Genomic DNA, 21,293 nt, shown 5'->3' on the forward strand with positions numbered 1-21,293 from the left:
ATCAAGAATGGTCCACCACCCAAAGGACATTCAGCCAACTTGACACAACTGTGGGAGGCATTGGAGTCAACATGGGCCAGCATCCCTGTGGAATGCTTTCGACTCCTTGTAGAGTCCATGCCCTGACGAATTGAGGTTGTTCTGAGGGCAAAGGGGGTGTAACTCAATATTAGGAAGGTGTTCCTAATGTTTTGTACACTCAGTGATTTTAACCGTATCGAATGGTTAAAGATGTCATTGAAACATAAAAGGCAATCTCATTCAGGGTCTTGAAGATCTACCAGGGAATTATGTATTAACATTGGTCTTTGATAGTTTGTTTTAGTATTGACAAAGTATTGTGATTTTAGACTAAATACTGTATATAGTAACAAAGTCAGGTGTGTATGTGTTTGCTTCTTGAGTCTCATCTAAGGGAGACTTTCTATGTGAGATAAAGACAAACACGTTTTATTCTTTAATCTACTTTAACTTGTGTTTTTAGAAAAACATCCTTTTGTGGGGAATTCATCAATGTTTCTGATGTCTAACGTTGAGGTAAAACACTAATTTACATAACAAAAATGCCATTAGTCAAAGAGTTGCTTTATATTGGCCAAAAATGGTCTTTCATAATAAGAAACTGACAGAATGAGATGACCTTTATATGTGACTACAACTGCTTCCAGGTAAACTGGAGTGACTTCAGAAAGGTACGTCACGAGCTGCCAGTAACCCATGTTAAGCCTTGAGTGGGGACAGTTGAAAGGACATTGTGTTTTGTTTTGTACTGTATTAATGACAATCTGCAGTGTCTCAAGGTCGCTCGCTCTGTGCTTGGGCTATGTCCTTACAAATGTATGGTGGCAACACACTGTTCAAATATGGAACATGACGACACTGTATTGAAACGTGCACCATTGTTCATTATCAATGGTCTTCTCTCAACGTGTTGGTAAAGATACAAGAGTTCAGCTAGGTGTTGTGTTAAGATAAACGTTCAGTATATGAAGAACTTTGACACAGAAGCTTTTCTAGGCGGGTGTCAGTTCATTTGTCTGTGGTTTCCCTTGCTGCGGTCATGAGTACCTCCGTCTCTGCTCCAGAGGTCATGTGCTCCAGCTCAGCCTTTCTCTTCCGGGTCAATGGGTGGTCATGGTCCGGCCGACACAGGTGGAGGAAACGCTGGGGAGATGAGGGGAAAGTCAGCACGTCAACATGTCAACTTTAATGGTTAATGATTTAAACTTCATTGTTTCTTTAAGTGAGTGAGTTGGTTTCTTCAATACTTTATGGTCATTTTGCTGTGATTAAATGATACCTACCCACTCAGTTTTGAAAAATAATTTGAGATCTATAATTCCTCCAATTTGATCGTTTAAACATAATTATCCTATGACCAATCCATGAAGGAAACCCGGGTTTGAACGCCGGTCACAGGTCAGTCACACTCTCACTTCTCTAAGACTGCCTGTTCCAGTGCAGATCTGCATCAGGGCCCACCTGGGGACCAGGAGGATGGAGGAGAGGGCCAACAGCCAGCCCAGAACATACACCCATCGTGGGTACACATACCAGCGGTTGAAGGTCAGGGACTGGTACTCCACCAGAGAGCAGATGAACAACACATGGGAGAGACGAGAGGAAATTAGGATTTCTTCAACATTAAGATATGCTTTTAACATTTAAAGTAACTCCAGATCAGTCCTTTTTGTTGCTGTTGAGAACACTACCATAATTCCGTCTCTCAAAGATGTGAGCATGTGAATAGTTGCTTGTGTAAAGCAAGTGAAAGTTCAAATGCAACAGGTGCCATTCTGAGAAACAGCTGAGCTCCGATTAATTTGTAACCTATTGCATTGTAATAATGCCACCTGTTGGTGTTTTATAGGATTGCATAATGTGAGTCCTGCAAGCCATTACTGTCCATCAAAGCCTGGAACTCACCAGGGAAACCAGAGGGGTCATGTAGAGCCAGCAGAGCTTGAAGATGGGGTTAGGCCTCATCCCTGTCATGTCCTCTATCACACCATACATACGCTCTGCACCTGGTGGGTTAGATTGGGTAGAGACACGTTAATGACATTATCTAAATGTTGGCATGTTGTATTGATATCAGGTTTATCATCTCAATATGATTGATAGTGGAATGATACTGGTTTGTATTTCTATATGATTTTATGGCATCACATTGTTTATATGTATGTTTTATATATCTTTTATAAATCATATTTTTTATTGGACATAAAAGAGGGCATTGACAGAAATATATTCCAGGTTAGTTCATATCAGCCTCACCAAATATCCATCCTATGGCCAGGGACTCGAACACAGAGAGGAACAGCAGACAGGTTCTGTTACAGGCGTAGTAGTCAAACAGCTGGAACACATACATCCCACCCTGGGGACAGGAGAAGAGAGGTGTGAATAGGACGACCACTCTCTTTAAGTAGATCACAGCTAGAGATCTGGAACACAATATTATCTCTCTTTCTCTCTCTCTAATTCAATTCAATTCATTAGACTTTATAGACATGGCAAGTTAAATGACTTACATTGTCAAAGTATACATATAACAAAAATGGTGGGACCAACAGCAATAATACAGTGGGGAAAAAAAGTATTTAGTCAGCCACCAATTGTGCAAGTTCTCCCACTTAAAAAGATGAGAGAGGCCTGTAATTTTCATCATAGGTACACGTCAAATATGACAGACAAATTTAGATTTTTTTTTCTCCAGAAAATCACATTGTAGGATTTTTAATGAATTTATTTGCAAATTATGGTGGAAAATAAGTATTTGGTCACCTACAAACAAGCAAGATTTCTGGCTCTCACAGACCTGTAACTTCTTCTTTAAGAGGCTCCTCTGTCCTCCACTCGTTACCTGTATTAATGACACCTGTTTGAACTTGTTATCAGTATAAAAGACACCTGTCCACAACCTCAAACAGTCACACTCCAAACTCCACTATGGCCAAGACCAAAGAGCTGTCAAAGGACACCAGAAACAAAATTGTAGACCTGCACCAGGCTGGGAAGACTGAATCTGCAATAGGTAAGCAGCTTGGTTTGAAGAAATCAACTGTGGGAGCAATTATTAGGAAATGGAAGACATACAAGACCACTGATAATCTCCCTCGATCTGGGGCTCCACGCAAGATCTCACCCCGTGGGGTGAAAATGATCACAAGAACGGTGAGCAAAAATCCCAGAACCACACGGGGGGACCTAGTGAATGACCTGCAGAGAGCTGGGACCAAAGTAACAAAGCCTACCATCAGTAACACACTACGCTGCCAGGGACTCAAATCCTGCAGTGCCAGACGTGTCCCCCTGCTTAAGCCAGTACATGTCCAGGCCCGTCTGAAGTTTGCTAGAGTGCATTTGGATGATCCAGAAGAGGATTGGGAGAATGTCATATGGTCAGATGAAACCAAAATATAACTTTTTGGTAAAAACTCAACTCGTCGTGTTTGGAGGACAAAGAATGCTGAGTTGCATCCAAAGAACACCATACCTACTGTGAAGCATGGGGGTGGAAACATCATGCTTTGGGGCTGTTTTTCTGCAAAGGGACCAGGACGACTGATCCGTGTAAAGGAAAGAATGAATGGGGCCATGTATCGTGAGATTTTGAGTGAAAACCTCCTTCCATCAACAGATGAAACGTGGCTGGGTCTTTCAGCATGACAATGATCCCAAACACACCGCCCGGGCAACGAAGGAGTGGCTTCGTAAGAAGCATTTCAAGGTCCTGGAGTGGCCTAGCCAGTCTCCAGATCTCAACCCCATAGAAAATCTTTGGAGGGAGTTGAAAGTCTGTGTTGCCCAGCGACAGCCCCAAAACATCACTGCTCTAGAGGAGATCTGCATGGAGGAATGGGCCAAAATACCAGCAACAGTGTGTGAAAACCTTGTGAAGACTTACAGAAAACGTTTGACCTGTGTCATTGCCAACAAAGGGTATATATCTAAGTATTGAGAAACTTTTGTTATTGACCAAATACTTATTTTCCACCATAATTTGCAAATAAATTCATAAAAAATCCTACAATGTGATTTTCTGGAGAAAGAAAATCTCATTTTGCCTGTCATAGTTGACGTGTACCTATGATGAAAATTACAGGCCTCTCTCATCTTTTTAAGTGGGAGAACTTACACAATTGGTGGCTGACTAAATATTTTCCCCCCCCACTGTAACAGTAGTAGTGTAAATGGGGATTACCATTAACTACAACAACAATATTAACGAGAATAACAATACATTACAGCAATAGTAGTCGACCAGTCTCAACATGACTGAGAGGACACATGACATGGTTTGAAAGCCAAAACAAAACAGGAAATATTATTAACATTACATTACACATTTCACTGGCTGTCCCTCAGGTTGTGACAGGAGGACTGTCACGCCCTGACGTATGGAACTCTTGTATGTTGAGTCAGGGTGTGGAAATCTATGTGATGTATCTCTCTGTTTAGGATCTAGGTATTGTGTTTCTATGTTTGGCCGGGTGTGATTCCCAATCAGAGACATCTCGTTGTCTCTGATTGGGGATCATACTTAAGTAGCCTGTTTGCCTACCTTAGTTGTGGGATCTTGTTCCTGTGTTAGGCTTGTATTGTGTACAGCCTTGGACTTCACGTTACATTTACATTTTAGTCATTTAGCAGACGCTCTTATCCTGAGCGACTTACAGTTAGTTAGTGCATACATTTAAAAAATTTCATACCCCCTGTGGGGTTACGTTGTTTTGTTGTTTTGTCATGAGTTTATTTGAGTTAAATGAACATGTTCACATCGCACGCTGCACCTTGGTCTGACCCGTCTCTCAACGATCGTGACAAGTACAACTATTTGGCTGCCAAAACTGCACATTTTGGCTTTTCACCCAATAAATATTTTATAGTTTCAAAATCTTTGTACTGAATGATAATTTTGGAAAATAAATATTCTCTTAGGTCTGAGTATATGTCACAGTGTAATAGGAAATGCAGCTCTGTCTCTACCTCTCCCCTGGAGCAGAGTGAGCACAGCCTGTCCTCTCTGGGCAGCCAGGTTCGCCTGTGACGACCGGTCTCTATAGCCAGTTTACTTTCATTTTTTGTGGTGTCTTTCCAATAGGTGATATATTTTTCTTTTTGCTTTGTGATAATTTGGTTGGGCCAGATTTTCTGAGTGCTGTCCTGAGGCTCTATGAGGTTGGTTTGGGTTAGTGAACTGAGTCTCAGAACCAGCTGGCTGTGTGATGGTATGTTTTGGGGTCACTTGTTTTTAGATGGTTGTAAAATTTGATGGCTCTTTTTTCTATTCGAATAAGGAGGGGGTATTGGTCCAATTCTGCTCTACATGCGTTATTTTGAGTTTTTCTTTGCACTTGCAATACAGTCCTGCAAAACTCTGCATGCAGTATTTCGATTGGATGTTTGTCCCATTTGGTAAATTCATTATTAGAGAGCGGACCCCATACTTCGCTGCCATATAGAGCAATTGGTTCTATAACTGATAGGAAATGTTTTAGCCAGATTCTAATTGGAATTTTGATTTTAATGTTCCTTTTAATGGCATAGAATTATCTTTTTGCATTGTCTCTCAGCTCATTCACAGCCATGTGAAAGCTACCTGTGTTGCTGATATTTAGTCCTAGATACGTGTAGTTTTTGGTGTGTTCTAATAGAACTGTGTCCAAATAGAATTTATATTTGTCATCCTGATTTCCTGACCTTTTTTGGAATAACATTATATATATATATTTTTTATTAACGGTCAGAGCCCAGGTCTGACAGAACCTGTGCAGATGATCTAGATGCTGCTGTAACCGCTCCTTAGTGGGAAACAGTAGCACCAGGTCATCTGCATACATCATACACTTGATTTCAGTGTTGTGTAGGGTGAGACCAGGTGCTGCCGATTCTTCTAATGTTTTTTCCAATTCATTAATGTAGATGTTAAATAGTGTTGTACTTATTGGGCAGCCCTGTTTCACTCCACGTCCCTGAGAGAAGAAGTCTGTTAGTTTGTTTCCAATTTTAACCGCACATTTGTTTTTAGTGTACATTGATTTAATAACATCATATGTTTTCCCTCTAATACCACTTTCTATTAGTTTATAAAAAAATACCTTTGTGCCAAATTGAATCAAATGCTTTATTGAAGTCTACAAACACGAGTAGATTTTGCCTATGTTTTGGTTTACTTGTTTGTCAATTAGAGTGTGGAGGGTCTAAATATGATCTGTTGTACAATAATTTTAAAAAATCCAATCTGGCTTCTGATTAGGATGTTGTGTTCATCAAGGAAATACTATTTATGATACTGCAGAGAATTTTCCCCAAGTTGGTGTTAACGCAAATTCCTGTAATTATTTGGGTCAAATTTGTCTCCATTTTTATAGATTGGTGTGCTCAATCCTTGGTTCCAAATATCAGGGAAAATACATGCAGTGAGGATAATGTTGAAGAGTTTGGGTATAGCCAATTTGAATTTGTGTCTGTATATTTGATCATTTCATTTAAAATACCATCAGCACCACAGGAGCATAGTTTTTCCAATTATTCTTGTTCTGTATTTGGGGTATCCACAGGATTCTGATAGTCTTTGACTGCTGATTCAAGGATTTGTAATTATTCTTGTATATCTTATTGTTCTGGGCTCTTTGTTATATTGCTGTAGAGGTTTGCAAAGTGATTTCTCCACATATCCCCATTTTGGATGGCCAATTCCTCATGATGAGGTTTGTTTAATTTATTCAAATTCTCCCAGAAGTGGTTTGATTCTATGCATTCCTCAATTACATCCAGCTGATTTCTAATGTGCTGTTCCTTTTTTGTTCTTAGGGTGTGTTTGTATTGCTTCAGTGTTTCCCCATATTGAAGGCATATTTTTGTTGTCTGGGTCTCTGTGTTTTTGATTAGATAAATTTCTCAATGGCATTCTTAGATTTTTGCAATCATTATCAAACCATTTTTCATTATCTATTCTTTTTGGTTTGCTCTTATGTTTCTTTAGATTTAGATTAGCCAAGGAGACTAATTTGTCAAAAATAAAGTTTATGTTCCAAACGGCCAAATTTACACCTTCATTGCTGTAGGACAATGTTAAGGCTAAAAAGTTATCAAGGAGAGATTGTATTTTTTGGCTACTAATTGCTTTTTGGTAGATTTCTGTACTGTTTGCACTCCATCTATAGGCCTGTTTAGTACCATGTAATTTATTGGGCCGTGATGCCTCATGGTTGGGTTCTGCTCTTCTCAGATACATTGTGATTTTACTGTGGTCTGAGAGAGGTGTTAGTGGGCTGACTGTGAAGGCTCCGAGAGACTCTGGGTTGAGGTCGGTGATTAAGTAGTCTACGGTACTGCTGCCAAGGGATGAGCTGTAGGTGTACCTACCAAAAGAGTCCCCTCTTAGCCTATCATTGACTATGTACAGACCCAGTGTTCGACAGAGCTTCAGGAGCTGTACTCCATTTTTGTTTTTCACTTTGTCATTGTTGTTTCTGGGGGGTATGTGGGGAGGGAAATGTTGTTGCTTCCCGGTAGGTGTTTGTCCCCATGACTGTTAAAAGTGTCTAGTTCTTCTGCTGTTGTAGCATTCAGGTCTCCACAGACCAGTACATTGCCTTGGGCCTGAAAGTGACTAATCTCCCCCTCTAGAATGGAGAAACTCTCTTCATTGAAGTAGGGTGACTCTGAGGGGGGAATGTATGTGGCACAGAGGAAGACGTTTCTATCTGTTAAAATAGCCTTAAAATAACCAGATAAAGAATTCTCCTGTTTTGATCAATTCGATTGAATGAGTTAGTTCAGATTTAGACCATATTAGCATTCCCCCTGAGTCTCTGCCCTGTGTGATTCCTTTTAATTTGGTGGATGGTACGATTATCTCCCTATAATCTAGTGGACAGCTAGTGGAAACATCACTTCTGCACCATGTTTCCTGTAGTACTACAATATCAACATCATACATTTCTTTCAGGAAGTCTGGGTTTCTGCTCTTTAGCCCAAAAGCAGAGGACTTCAAACCTTATAAATTCCAACATGCAACGTAAAAAGATTTCATAACTGTTTTTTCTTTACCTTCAAAATTAGATAAACACTCACAATCCAACAATAACTATTAAAATATGATTTTTCAATTAACCTAAACTCTTAATATGCAAATGTGATTAGTTTATCATTTAAGATAGCATTTGTGTCATGCCACTTGGGTGGATGTAGTGTGAGGATGGTGGAGTTCTTGTGCTCATCTTACCATGACCCTCGGCCTATCACATTTTGCATTTGTTTAATGTCACTAATTTCTTTGGTGGGGGCTGGGCCAGTTGCTCCTCTCACAGCCTGTGCATAGCTCTGCCTGCCGGGCTGTGGCTCCTCCAGGTGTGGGTAAACATGGTCATAGAGACAGTCCAGATCGAGGGTGGGATGGTGGGCCAGGTGTACATTGGGTCGCAGGGCACAGTCCCGGGAGAGGCTGGTGTTTATTCTTTGGAGACGCAGAGAGGGGAGAGACGCAGAGAGGAGAGAGACAGAGGGGGGAGACAGAGAGGGGTGAGACAGAGAGAGGGGAGAAACACAGAGAGGGGAGAGAGAGAGAGAGGGGAGAGACAGAGAGGGGAGAGAGACAGAGAGGGGTGAGAGACAGAGAGGTGTGAGAGATAGAGAGGTGTGAGAGACAGAGAAGGGTGAGAGACAGAGAGGGGTGAGACACAGAGGGGTGAGAGACAGAGAGGGGAGAGACAGAGAGGGGGGAGAGACAGAGAGGGGAGAGACACAGAGAGGGGAGAAAGACAGAGAGGAGTGAGAGACAGAGAGGTGTGAGAGACAGAGAGGTGTGAGAGACAGAGAGGTGTGAGAGACAGAGAGGTGTGAGACACAGAGGGGTGAGACACAGAGGGGTGAGAGACAGAGAGGGGAGAGAGACAGAGAGGGGAGAGAGACAGAGAGGGGAGAGACACAGAGAGGGGAGAGACAGAGAGGGGAGAGACACAGAGAGAGGGGAGAGAGAGTGAGGGTAAGAGACAGAGAGAGGAGAGACACAGAGAGGGGTGAGAGACAGAGAGGGGAGAGACACAGAGATGGGAGAAAGACAGAGAGGGGTGAGAGAGAGAGGGGTGAGAGACAGAGAGGGGTGAGAGACAGAGAGGGGTGAGAGACAGAGAGGGGAGAGAGACAGAGAGGGGAGAGACAGAGGGGGGAGAGACAGTGAGGGGTGAGATACAGAGAGGGGAGAAAGACAGAGAGGGGAGAAAGACAGAGAGGGGAGAAAGACAGAGAGGGGAGAAAGACAGAGAGGGGAGAGAGACAGAGAGGGGTGAGACAGAGAGGGGTGAAAGACAGAGAGGGGAGAGACAGAGAGGGGTGAGAGACAGAGAGGGGTGAGAGACAGAGAGGGGTGAGAGACAGAGAGGGGTGAGACACAGAGGGGGTGAGAGACAGAGAGGGGAGAGAGACAGAGAGGGGAGAGACAGTGAGGGGTGAGACATAGAGGGGAGAGACAGAGAGGGGAGAGAGACAGAGAGGGGAGAGACAGTGAGGGGTGAGACAGTGAGGGGTGAGACGCAGAGAGGGAAGAGACAGAGAGGGGAGAGACATAGAGGGGAGAGAGAGTGAGGGGTGAGACAGAGAGGGGAGAGACAGAGAGGGGAGAGACACAGAGAGGGGAGACACAGAGAGGGGAGAGACAGAGAGGGGAGAGACACAGATAGGGGTGAGACACAGAGAGGGGAGAGACACAGAGAGGGGAGAGAGACAGAGAGGGGAGAAAGACAGAGAGGGGTGAGACAGAGAGGGTTGAGAGACAGAGAGGGTTGAGAGACAGAGAGGGGTGTGAGACAGAGGGGGGTGAGACAGAGAGGGTTGAGAGACAGAGGGGGTTGAGAGACAGAGAGGGATGAGAGACAGAGAGGGGAGAAAGACAGAGAGTGGTGAGACAGAGAGGGTTGAGAGACAGAGAGGGGAGAGACACAGAGAGAGGTGAGAGACTGAGAGGGGTGAGAGACAGAGAGGGGTGAGAGACAGAGAGGGGAGAGAGACAGAGTGGGGTGAGAGAGCGGGGAGAGACAAAGGAGAGACAGACAGAGGAGAGAGAGGTGAGACAGAGAGAGGGGTGGGACAGGGAGAGGGAGAGAGAGGCGAGAGAGGGGTGAGACAGAGAGAGGGGTGAGACACAGCAGCACCTCCCACTTGACACTGCCCACCTCCCCTATACTCCCCAGATTACCAGCACATGCAGCCTAGAGAAAGAGACTGGTGGAGATTGTAGACAAACTGACATTGTCTTTAATGTTGTGGCCAACTGGAAGATCAAGGTATGTTGAATCCGTAAACCTAGTCCCAGAATTCAGTGGCTGCAGATGTTGATTTCATCTGTCTGGTTTGAGAGGAGAAGTAACACAGTCATCTAATGGGGTAGAGAGAACATAATGTTCACAATTACAACTTGCTCTAACAATTCTTATGGTAAAGAACACCCTTTATATTAATTTTGTTTGTATTCCTTATTTTACCACTTGAGTTGACTGAGAATACATTCTCATTTACAGCAATGACCTGGGGAAAGTTACAAAACAGTCAAAATAAATACACTACATGACCAAAAGTATGTGGACACCTTCTCATCAAACATCTAATTCAAATATCATGGGCATTAATATGGAGTTGGTCCCCCCTTTGCTGCTATAACAGCCTCCACTCTTCTGGGAAGACTTTCCACTAGATGTTGGAACATTGCTGCAGGGACTTGCTTCCATTCAGCCACAAGAGCATTAGTGAGGTCGGGGACAATTAGGCCTGGCTCGCAGTCGGCGTTCCAATTCATCCCAAAGGTGTTCAATTGGGTTGAAGTCAGGGCTCTGTGCAGGCCAGTGAAGTTCTTCCACACCGATGTCGACAAATCATTTCTGTATGGCCCTTGCTTTGTGCACGAGGGCATTGTCATGCTGAAACAGGAAAGGACCTTCCCTAAACGGTTACCACAAAGTTGGAAGCACAGAATTGTCTAGAATGTCATTGTATGCTGTAGCATTAAGATTTCCCTTCACTAAAACTAAGGGGCCTAGCCCGAACCATGAAAAACAGTGCCAGACCATTATTCCTATTCCACCAAACTTTACAGTTGGCACTATGCATTCGGCCAGGTAGCGTTCTCCTGGCATCCGCCAAACCCAGATTAGTCCGTCGGACTGCCAGATGGTGAAGCGTGATTCATCACTCCAGATAATGCGTTTCCACTGCTCCAGAGTCCAATGGTGGCGAGCTTTACACCACTCCAGACGACGATTGGCATTGCGCATGGTGATCTTAGGCTTGTGTGCGGCTGCTTGGCCATGGAAACCATTTCATGAAGCTCCCCACAAACAGTTATTGTGCTGACGTTGCTTCCAGAGGCAGTTTGGAACTCAGTAGTGGGTGTTGCAACCAACGACAGACAATGTTTACACGCTACGCGCTTCAGCACTCGGCGGTCCCACTCTGTGAGCTTGTGTGGCTTACCACTTCGCGGCTGAGCTGTTGTTGCTCCTAGACGTTTCCACTTCACAATAACAGCACTTACAGTTGACCGGGGCAGCTCTAGCAGGGCAGAAATTTGACCAACTGACTTGTTGGAAAGGTGGCATCCTATCATGGTGCCACGTTGAAAGTCACTGAGCTCTTCAGTAAGGCCATTCTACTGCCAATGCTTGTTTATGGAGATTGCATGGCTGTGTGCTCGATTTTATACACCTGTCAGCAATGGGTGTGGATGAAATAGCCAAATCCACTAATTTGAAGGGGTGTCCACATACTTTTGTATTTATAGTACCTATAACGTGGCCCAGGGTACCTACCAGTGTTCCAGGGGTTGGTGCTGCCGGCCCAGGGTACCTACCAGTGTTCCAGGGGTTGGTGCTGCCGGCCCAGGGTACCTACCAGTGTTCCAGGGGTTGGTGCTGCCGGCCCAGGGTACGTACCAGTGTTCCAGGGGTTGGTGCTGCCGGCCCAGGGTACGTACCAGTGTTCCTGGGGTTGGTGCAGCTGGTCCAGGGGAGCTGAGCGCTGAAGGAGGAGACCGGGTAGAACAGAGCCCAGGCCAGGATGATGATGTAACACATACAGCTGTACAGGAGGATCAACTGCCCTGCATAGCCGATACCTGAGAGGGGGGACACATTGACAGACTGTACAACCAGATAATTTTCGCATGGTCCCAAATGGACAGCTGTTAAACTAACCCTAACTTTATCAAGAGTGAATTACCACACTTTCTTTCTGCCAAAGGTTGGGGAACAAGGCTCAGACAAACAGAAGACACCTTCCAACACCATCCCAGGGTGAGAGTCCTACCCATCTTCCATCTCTTCAAAAAGCATTGACTTTGCTGACAGCTGCTCTACTGAAGACAGCTAGGCCATGGATGTCTCAGTGACAAAGAGTAGTACATGTCCTATTGTGGGAGGGATTTCCTTTCAGTTGTAGTCAGGAGTTTGGGTCAATTTTTTTTTTTTAATTCAGACATTGGATTCAATTTGGATTACATTACTTAGGATTAATTGGAAATCCACCCTTATTGCACTGTTCGTCATTCCAATTCAGATGAATTTAAATTGTTTGAGCGTCATGTATTCATATGTCCTTCTGCCTGTCCTGTCTACAGCCCTGTTTCTATGTGACTCCTCAGTGGGTGGTGGTGTGTTATGATGAGTTTCTGGTATGAATAAGTGCAGGATGTAAGAGAAAGCAGCAGACACTCAGATGGAAGTTTGACTCTACATTTATTCAGTACTGGATCACATAATAAGATTAACGTGCTTTGCCTCTTATCATGTGACTCTCTCTCAGCCTAAATAGTGCTCTTCCAGTCTACTTTTGTCTTGTCCAGTTGCTAACCATAATTGATTTGTCACTCAACTACGCCCATATCATTCCTTTCCTTGGTTTCGTGTGGCACACTAGTCATGACATTTCATCACGCACCATTCCTAAGATTAGCACCAGTGGCCCCCCAATCTATCTTGGCACACTGACCTTCTAGTATTCACTCGTGATACTACGAACACATGGCTTTCCTCGCTCTCTCATACAATTTACAATCTTTATAATATTGGATCAAACACTCTTCATATCATGGTGTCATTGTGTTGCCATGGTGCCCACCCTCGGCCAGTGGGCACAGCCTCTTCCAGCAGGTGATGCCCCCCTCCTGAGTGTACTGTCCCATGGCCATCTCCAGCAGGAACAAGGGCACCCCGCATGGCACCACAAACACCAGGTACGGCACCAGGAACGCCCCTGAGAAATACACACCACCAAATCAATACTCGAGAACAAAATGATAGCTATTACAGTACCTTATAGAAACAAGAGGAGAAATGCCATACTCCCATACCTTGTCTTTGTCTTGTGACCTCTGTACTTGGTCTGTTAAATGAAACACACACATTGGCTCTGTACAAACAGAGGTTTAAAAACAGGGGTTTAAATGGTCTAAGTTGCTCATTTGTTCAGCTGATCATCATTTGAATAACCTTGGCACCCTCTCCTTCATGGACACACCTCCACCATTTTTGTAGCAGAGGTAGGGGAACCTCCACACGTTACCTAGACCCACCACGTTCCCTGCTACGGCCAGGAGAAACTCTGTCTTGCTGCCCCAGTGACCTCTCTCCTCCATCTTCACCTTCGCTGATCCCTCCTTCTGACCCAGGTCATCATCCTTTCTTTCTCCGCCCTCCAGGCTTTTCCGTTTGTCCCATCTCTCCCATATGTCTGTCCGTCCATTGTGTTCTGAACGCTGGTGTCTATCCCAAGTTCAGCCAGTGTGACTGAAGCAGCAGGAGTCTGAGATGTACTCATTGACTCAGACAGACACATTCCAACTGCTACCGTTGAGTTTGGACAACTGCAATCCTTCAATAAGTTACTAAGGCCTGAAAGGACCTTACTCAAAGACATGGGCTCTAGAGTGCATTATTGTAGCCATTTTCTGTAGCCTGTCAACTATGTGTCTGTCTATCCCTGTTCTCTCCTCTCAGCACAGGCTATACAAACGCCTCACACCACGTGGCTGCTGCCACTCTAACCTGGTGGTCCCTGCACACACGACCCACGTGGAGTTCCAGGTCTCCGGCAGCCTCTGGAACTGCCGTTCTGCGGCCAACAAGGCAGAGTTCATCTCAGCCTATGCTACCCTCCAGTCCCTCGACTTCTTGGCACTGACGGAATCATGGATTACCACAGAAAACACTGCTACTCCTACTGCTCTCTCCTCGTCTGACCATGTGTTCTCGCATACCCCGAGAGCATCTGGTCAGCGGGGTGGTGGCACAGGAATCCTCATCTCTCCCAAGTGGACATTCTCTCTTTCTCCCCTGACCCATCTGTCTATCTCCTCATTTGAATTCCATGCTGTCACAGTCACTAGCCCATTCAAGCTTAACATCCTTATCATTTATCGCCCTCCAGGTTCCCTTGGAGAGTTCATCAATGAGCTTGACACCTTGATAAGTTCCTTTCCTGAGGATGGTTCACCCCTCACTCTGCCCCTACTTTTCTCTCCCGCTACTCTCTCCTCTTCCATCCTATCATCTCTTCCCTCTGCTCAATCCTTCTCCCTCCAATCTCCTGATTCTGCCTCCTCAACCCTCCTCTCCTCCATTTCTGCATCCTTTGACTCTCTATGTCCCCTATCCTCCCGGCCGGCTCGGTCCTCCCCTCCTGCTCCGTGGCTTGACGACACATTGCGAGCTCACAGAACAGGGCTCCGGGCAGCCGAGCGGAAATGGAGGAAAACTAGACTCCCTGCGGACCTGGTATCTTTTCACTCCCTCCTCTCTACATTTTCTTCCTCTGTTTCTGCTGCTGAAGCCACTTTCTACCACTCTAAATTCCAAGCATCTGCCTCTAACCCTAGGAAGCTCTTTGCCACCTTCTCCTCCCTGCTGAATCCTCCTCCCCCTCCCCCCTCCCTCTCTGTGGATGACTTCGTCAACCATTTTTAAAAGAAGGTTGACGACATCCGATTCTCGTTTGTTAAGTCAAATGACACCGCTGGTCCTGCTCACACTGCCCTACCCTATGCTTTGACTTCTTTCTCCCCTCTCTCTCCAGATGAAATCTTGCGACTTGTGACGGCCGGCCGCCCAACAACCTGCCCTCTTGACCCTATCCCCTCCTCTCTTCTCCAGACCATTTCCGGAGACCTTCTCCCTTACCTCACCTCGCTCATCAACTCATCCTTGACCGCTGGCTATGTCCCTTCCGTCTTCAAGAGAGCGAGAGTTGCACCCCTTCTCAAAAAACCTACACTCGATCCCTCCGATGTCAACAACTACAGACCAGTATCCCTTCTTTCTTTTCTCTCCAAAACTCTTGAGCGTGCCGTCTTTAGCCAACTCTCTTGCTATCTCTCTCAGAATGACCTTCTTGATCCAAACCAGTCAGGTTTCAAGACTGGTCATTCAACTGAGACTGCTCTTCTCTGTGTCACGGAGGCTCTCCGCACTGCTAAAGCTAACTCTCTCTCCTCTGCTCTCGTCCTTCTAGATCTATCTGCTGCCTTTGATACTGTGAACCATCAGATCCTCCTCTCCACCCTCTCCAAGTTGCGCATCTCCGGCGCGGCTCACTCTTGGATTGCGTCCTACCTGACAGGTCGCTCCTACCAGGTGGCGTGGCGAGAACCTGTCTCCGCACCACGTGCTCTCACCACTGGTGTCCCCCAGGGCTCAGTTCTAGGCCCTCTCCTATTCTCGCTATAGACCAAGTCACTTGGCTCTGTCATATCCTCACATGGCCTCTCCTATCATTGCTACACAGACGACACACAATTAATCTTCTCCTTTCCCCCTTCTGATAACCAGGTGGCGAATCGCATCTCTGCATGTCTGGCAGACATATCAGTTTGGATGACGGATCACCACCTCAAGCTGAACCTCGGCAAGATGGAGCTACTCTTCCTCCTGGGGAAGGACTGCCCGTTCCATGATCTCGCCATCACGGTTGACAACTCCTCCTCCCAGAGTGCAAAGAGCCTTGGCGTGACCCTGGACAACACCCTGTCGTTCTCCGCTAACATCAAGGCGGTGACCCGATTCTGTAGGTTCATGCTCTACAACATTCGCAGAGTACGACCCTGCCTTACACAGGAAGCGGCACAGGTCCTAATCCAGGCACTTGTCATCTCCCGTCTGAATTACTGCAACTCGCTGTTGGCTGGGCTCCCTGCCTGTGCCATTAAACCCCTACAACTCATCCAGAACGCCGCAGCCCGTCTGGTGTTCAACCTTCCCAAGTTCTCTCACGTCACCCCGCTCCTCCGCACACTCCACTGGCTTCCAGTTGAAGCCAGCATCTGCTACAAGACCATGGTGCTTGCCTACGGAGCTGTGAGGGGAACGGCACCTCCGTACCTTCAGGCTCTGATCAGTCCCTACACCCAAACGAGGGCATTGCGTTCATCCACCTCTGGCCTGCTGGTCCCCCTACCTCTGCGGAAGCACAGTTCCCGCTCAGCCCAGTCAAAACTGTTCACTGCTCTGGCACCCCAATGGTGGAACAAGCTCCCTCACGACGCCAGGACAGCGGAGTCACTCACCACCTTCCGGAGACACTTGAAACCCCACCTCTTTAAGGAATACCTGGGATAGGATAAAGTAATCCTTCTACCCCCTCCTTTCCCCACCCCAAAGAAAAAATAAAATAAAAAATAAATAATAATAATAATATTGTAAAGTGGTTGTCCCACTGGCTATCATAAGGTGAATGCACCAATTTGTAAGTCGCTCTGGATAAGAGCGTTTGCTAAATGACGAAAATGTAAATGTAATAAGTTAGCATGATGAGTTATTATTAACCTACATAATCTACTTAGGCTTCAAAACAATCAAATGTACAAATAGGGAGGAATTGAATTCCATCTCCTTGCACTGATAAAGTTAAATGTCATTGAAAACAAAAGGGCTTTGTTTTTTGCTATTGGTTATGTTTAACAGTGCGAGCATGATTCCTGACAGAAATGAAGGTGACATTCCTAACTTGTTAAACCTGTCTGCTGTACGTGTATTAGGTAAACTGACATGCCACTCTGTGTCTGTGATGCAATCTTTGCAAGAGACCAATCCGTGTGTTGTACAGCAAGGTAATCAGGCTGTGACAACAAACCCACAGAAACAAAAGTGTGAATAGAACCTAATCTCTTCACACTCAAGGTTTACACATCCATCTTGAGATGAAGTGTATCTTGATTTGGGCTCTGCTTTGCAGCCATACCATACTATATGCAGGTGAGTGTACTTAAGGACATTTACATGACAGATATTCTTTACCTATTTACTGTATATTAATCATATTAACCATATCTTTGCATAAATATTTGAAATTAAATATTATCTCTGCATGTTGTGTTGTTTTGCAGATGCTCAGGTCCTCCACCTACATCACATAGGGTCAGAGGGTGTAGCAGGTCTGCCAGAGTTCATGGGGTCGTGGAGTGTAGATGACAGAACCATCCTCCAGTATGACAGTAACACCATGCACATGGACGCTGATGCCCCAATACCTGATTGGCTCAGCAGCAACGAGGGTCCCTCTCATTGGAGGGGAATGAACTTCGTCTCCAGAATGATTCGCAGGTTTTTGGTTACCACCTTGAATACGATTGGGCAGCATGATAACCTTACAGGTGAGTGCTGTCAACTCAATGCATTTGTATATCCATTATATTAGAATGATTATAATCTATTTATTTACAAAATCACAATTTTTTAAATCTCTATTCTTTCAATTTCATAGAAACCTAATAAACCGTACTTACAAGTAAGCATTTCACTGTAATGTCTGCACCTGTTGTATTCGGCGCATGTGACCAATAAAATTTGATTTGATTTGATTTGATTTGATTTACACCTTAGCATACACTCCTGAACTCCACAAAGATGATACTTATTCTATTTCCTGAAGCTTCCCCTCCTCAGGCTCGGCTTTACCAAACTCACGGCTACTGCCAACTGAACCCTGATGGTACAATGCACACCTCTGTCAGCCATGGCTACAACGGGAAGGACTTTGTGACCTTTGACATCCCAGCCAGGACCTGGGCGGCTGCAGTCCCTCAAGCTGTCCACTTGGTGAAGTGCAGAGCCAACAGAGCATTTGATCTGGAGAACCTTTACTACTACTACAACTATGAGTGCATCGAAAGGCTAAAGACCATTTTGAAGTACGCACCTTGGATCCACGACAAAAAAGGTAGACAGACATACAGTCAGACAGTATAGTATTCTTCAAATGCTAATTATGTCAGCGGTCAATGTGTCAGTGGTAGAGACAGTGTTGACAACACAATGAACGTTGAGGTGGCTTGATCACACCTGGTCTTCTCTCAGTCCCTGAGGTGGGTGTTATTGAGAGCAGAGGCCTACGGATACCCTCCAAGGTGGAGGTCACGTGTCATGTGACAGGGTTCTACCCTCGGGCGGTGCAGGTGGAATGGCTGGGGGCAGAGGGGCTTCCCCTGGTGGACGGGGTGAGCAGTGGGGAGGTGCTGCCCAACGGAGATGGTTCGTACCAGCTGAGGAAAAGCCTGACTCTCCCACAGGGAGCCCAGTACACCCAACACTACAGCTGCCTGGTGCTCCACAGCAGTGTAGCGGGGAACATCACAGTAAACTGGGGTAAGGCACCGGTACTGGGGAACATGCCTTTGTGTTATCTTTCCATTTGTTTGTTGAGTAAGGAATGGACTGTTACCTACGAGGAATATCCTATATAAAAGTGTAACCTACGCTCACCTCAGGGTAAAATGATTATTTAGGACGTCACTTTGAAATGACCAACACTTTGAAATGACCTGTTTTCTCTTTATATCTATGTCCACAGTTCCCAAGACCCGGTCCAGCTACTGGAGGGCCAGTATCTTAACAGTGATTGGCTGTCTATTGTTTCTGACGTTGTTGGTCTGTTGTAGAAGAGAGGAGGAGCAGTCAGAGAGACCTCCACTGTGACTTCCAAGTCTGACCACGGCATGACCCAGTCCACCACTTACCAGGAACTGCAGGCACACGTCACTGTTTTTGCTCCAACTGAGAGAAAGTTGCTCCGTTGCTATAAATAGTGTCTTGGTTGACGTAGCTTCTATCCTCAGCCTATGACAAGACAGGGAGATTTAAAGCAGAGACTTGTCAGAAACATGTCATACACTTTCAGATAGGATGAGTACTGTGGAAAACTGACGTACTGAACTATGCTGTGTTGAAATATTGGTTTAGTCTAAATTTAAACCAACAAGGATGTCAGGTTTTATTTTTAGGTGTTCTATTTTAGATGTTAGGTTTGGGAGCTGGCTTGGGAATTCTCAGTATGGTAATTAATACTTTTATCATATGAAGCATTGATCAGAACAACAATATGTACATCAACATTCATAGCTTTATAGACAGAACATAAAAAAACAAGCAACAATATTTCAAGCAAATATGATGTGGATAAGAATTTGTATGGCACATTGTCAATAAAAATAAATCACATGTAGGCCTACAACTTGTTCATTATTATCTGATTTCCAGTGTATAGTTTCCAGCTACAGTGGTTTTCATATGAGAAATTGAATAAAACTGTACTTCGTGGCCCATGATGTATTTTGTTAAGTTATTCCACAAAATGAAATGTTTATGTTTGTGCACGAGAAGTGTTTAACCTGCACTGGGCCACAATCATCTATGTCCTGTGTGTCTTGTGAAAGGCATTTCCAGTGGTAGGTTGAGTGGTTTCCAGTGGTTCCATTTCCAGTGGTTGCTTGAGTTTGGTGTCTTTTACTGGTACCACATCAAATCAAATCAAATGTTATTGGTCACATACACATATTTAGCAGATGTTGTTGGTGGTGTAGCGAAATGCTTGTGTTCCTAGCTCCAACAGTGCAGTAGTATCTAACAATTCACAACAATACACACAAATCTAAATGTAAAAGAATGGAACTCAGAAATATATAAATATTAGGACGAGCAATGTCGGAGTGACATTGACTAAAATACAGTAGAATATAATATAGTATATACATATGAAATGAGTAAAGCAGTATGTAAACATTATTAAAGTGGCTAGTGTTCCATTATTAAAGTGACCAGTGATTCCATGTCTATGTATATAGGGCAGCAGCCTCTAAGGTGCAGGGTTGAGTAACCGGGTGGTAGCCGGCTAGTGATGGCTATTTAACAGTATGATGGCCTTCCTGTGACAACGGGTGTTGTAGGTGTCCTGGAAGGCAGGCAGTGTGCCCACCGGTGATGCGTTGGGCAGACTTCACCACCCTCTGGAGAGCCCTGCGGTTGTGGGCGATGCAGTTGCCGTAACAGGCGGTGATACAGCCCAACAGGATGCTCTCAATTGTGCATCTGTAAAAGTTTGTGAGGGTCTTAGGGGCGAAGCCGAATTTCTTCCACCTCCTGAGGTTGAAGAGGCTCTGTTGCGTATTCTTCACCACACTGTCTGTGTGGGTGGACCATTTCAGATTGTCAGTAATGTGTACGCCGAGGAACTTGAAGCTTTTCACCTTCTCCACTGCGGTCCCGTCGATGTGGATAGGGGCGTGCTCCCTCTGCTGTTTCCTGAAGTCCACAATCAGCTCCTTCGTTTTGTTGACGTTGAAGGAGAGGTTATTTTCCTGGCACCACTCCTCCAGGGCCACCTCCTCCCTATAGGTTGTCTCACCATTGTTGGTAGTCAGGCCTACCACTGTTGTCATCTGCAAACTTGATGATTGAGTTGGAGGCGTGCGTGGCCAGTACAGTAAGTAAGCATTTCACTGTAAGTCTACACCTGTTGTTTACAAAGCATGTGACGAATAAAAAATAAAATAAAAATGTATTTGAGAAGTATCTCATTCCAGGGGGCGATGTGTCCAATTTGTCCTGATTGGGGCACTGTGGGCCAACAGCTGAACCCCAGCATTGCTGCTTGCAGCTGTATTAATTTAGCTGTGTGTGTTCATCTCCCCCTACCTCTCGGGGCAGATGCTGCATGGACGCTTCTGCTATATCACCGCCATCTAGTGGCCACAATAAACGAATGACACACAAGATTTGGTTCAGGACTCCATCACTGCAGGTGGCAGTAAATCATCAATATTAGCTTTATCCTTTTTTCAAACTCGAAAGAAGAAGAAAATGTACTACTTCAAAAAGGAGATGACCTCAATGAGGCTGTCTGTGCACTCACAGACGCCATAATGGGACAGATACAAAGATGAGTCCACTAACTAACTCTATGCTCCAGCCCTGTTCGACACTCTGCTCCCCTCCCCTCCCAACTTGTCAACACAAGTTCTTTCACTTTCA

General features: G+C 45.1%; 1 protein-coding gene and 1 pseudogene across 1 annotated transcript; one reads left to right on the forward strand and one right to left on the reverse strand.

The window, feature by feature from the left end:
* Positions 1 to 1,029: 1,029 nt before the first annotated feature.
* On the reverse strand, positions 1,030 to 13,930 carry LOC121568118 (annotated as a pseudogene).
* A 3,133-nt stretch (positions 13,931 to 17,063) lies between these two features.
* On the forward strand, positions 17,064 to 19,821 carry LOC121568349 (major histocompatibility complex class I-related gene protein-like). The gene is made up of 5 exons (XM_041878901.2): positions 17,064 to 17,243; positions 17,375 to 17,641; positions 17,920 to 18,207; positions 18,345 to 18,632; positions 18,838 to 19,821. Exons 1-5 carry the CDS (start codon positions 17,189 to 17,191, stop codon positions 18,960 to 18,962), a joined length of 1,023 nt encoding a protein of 340 aa, XP_041734835.2. The 5' UTR covers positions 17,064 to 17,188; the 3' UTR covers positions 18,963 to 19,821.
* The last annotated feature ends 1,472 nt before the right edge of the window (positions 19,822 to 21,293 follow it).

The sequence above is a fragment of the Coregonus clupeaformis genome, chromosome 6, assembly GCF_020615455.1.
Source record: "Coregonus clupeaformis isolate EN_2021a chromosome 6, ASM2061545v1, whole genome shotgun sequence".
NCBI lineage: Eukaryota > Metazoa > Chordata > Actinopteri > Salmoniformes > Salmonidae > Coregonus > Coregonus clupeaformis.

What these genes read in the sequence shown, in the direction of transcription:
- LOC121568349 (XM_041878901.2), top strand. Translation starts at nt 17,189, where the DNA reads ATGAAGTGTATCTTGATTTGGGCTCTGCTTTGCAGCCATACCATACTA. An exon ending in CCATACCATACTATATGCAG is followed by an intron (nt 17,244 to 17,374) that starts GTGAGTGTACTT and finishes GTTGTTTTGCAG; the next exon opens with ATGCTCAGGTCCTCCACCTA. An exon ending in GCAGCATGATAACCTTACAG is followed by an intron (nt 17,642 to 17,919) that starts GTGAGTGCTGTC and finishes TATTTCCTGAAG; the next exon opens with CTTCCCCTCCTCAGGCTCGG.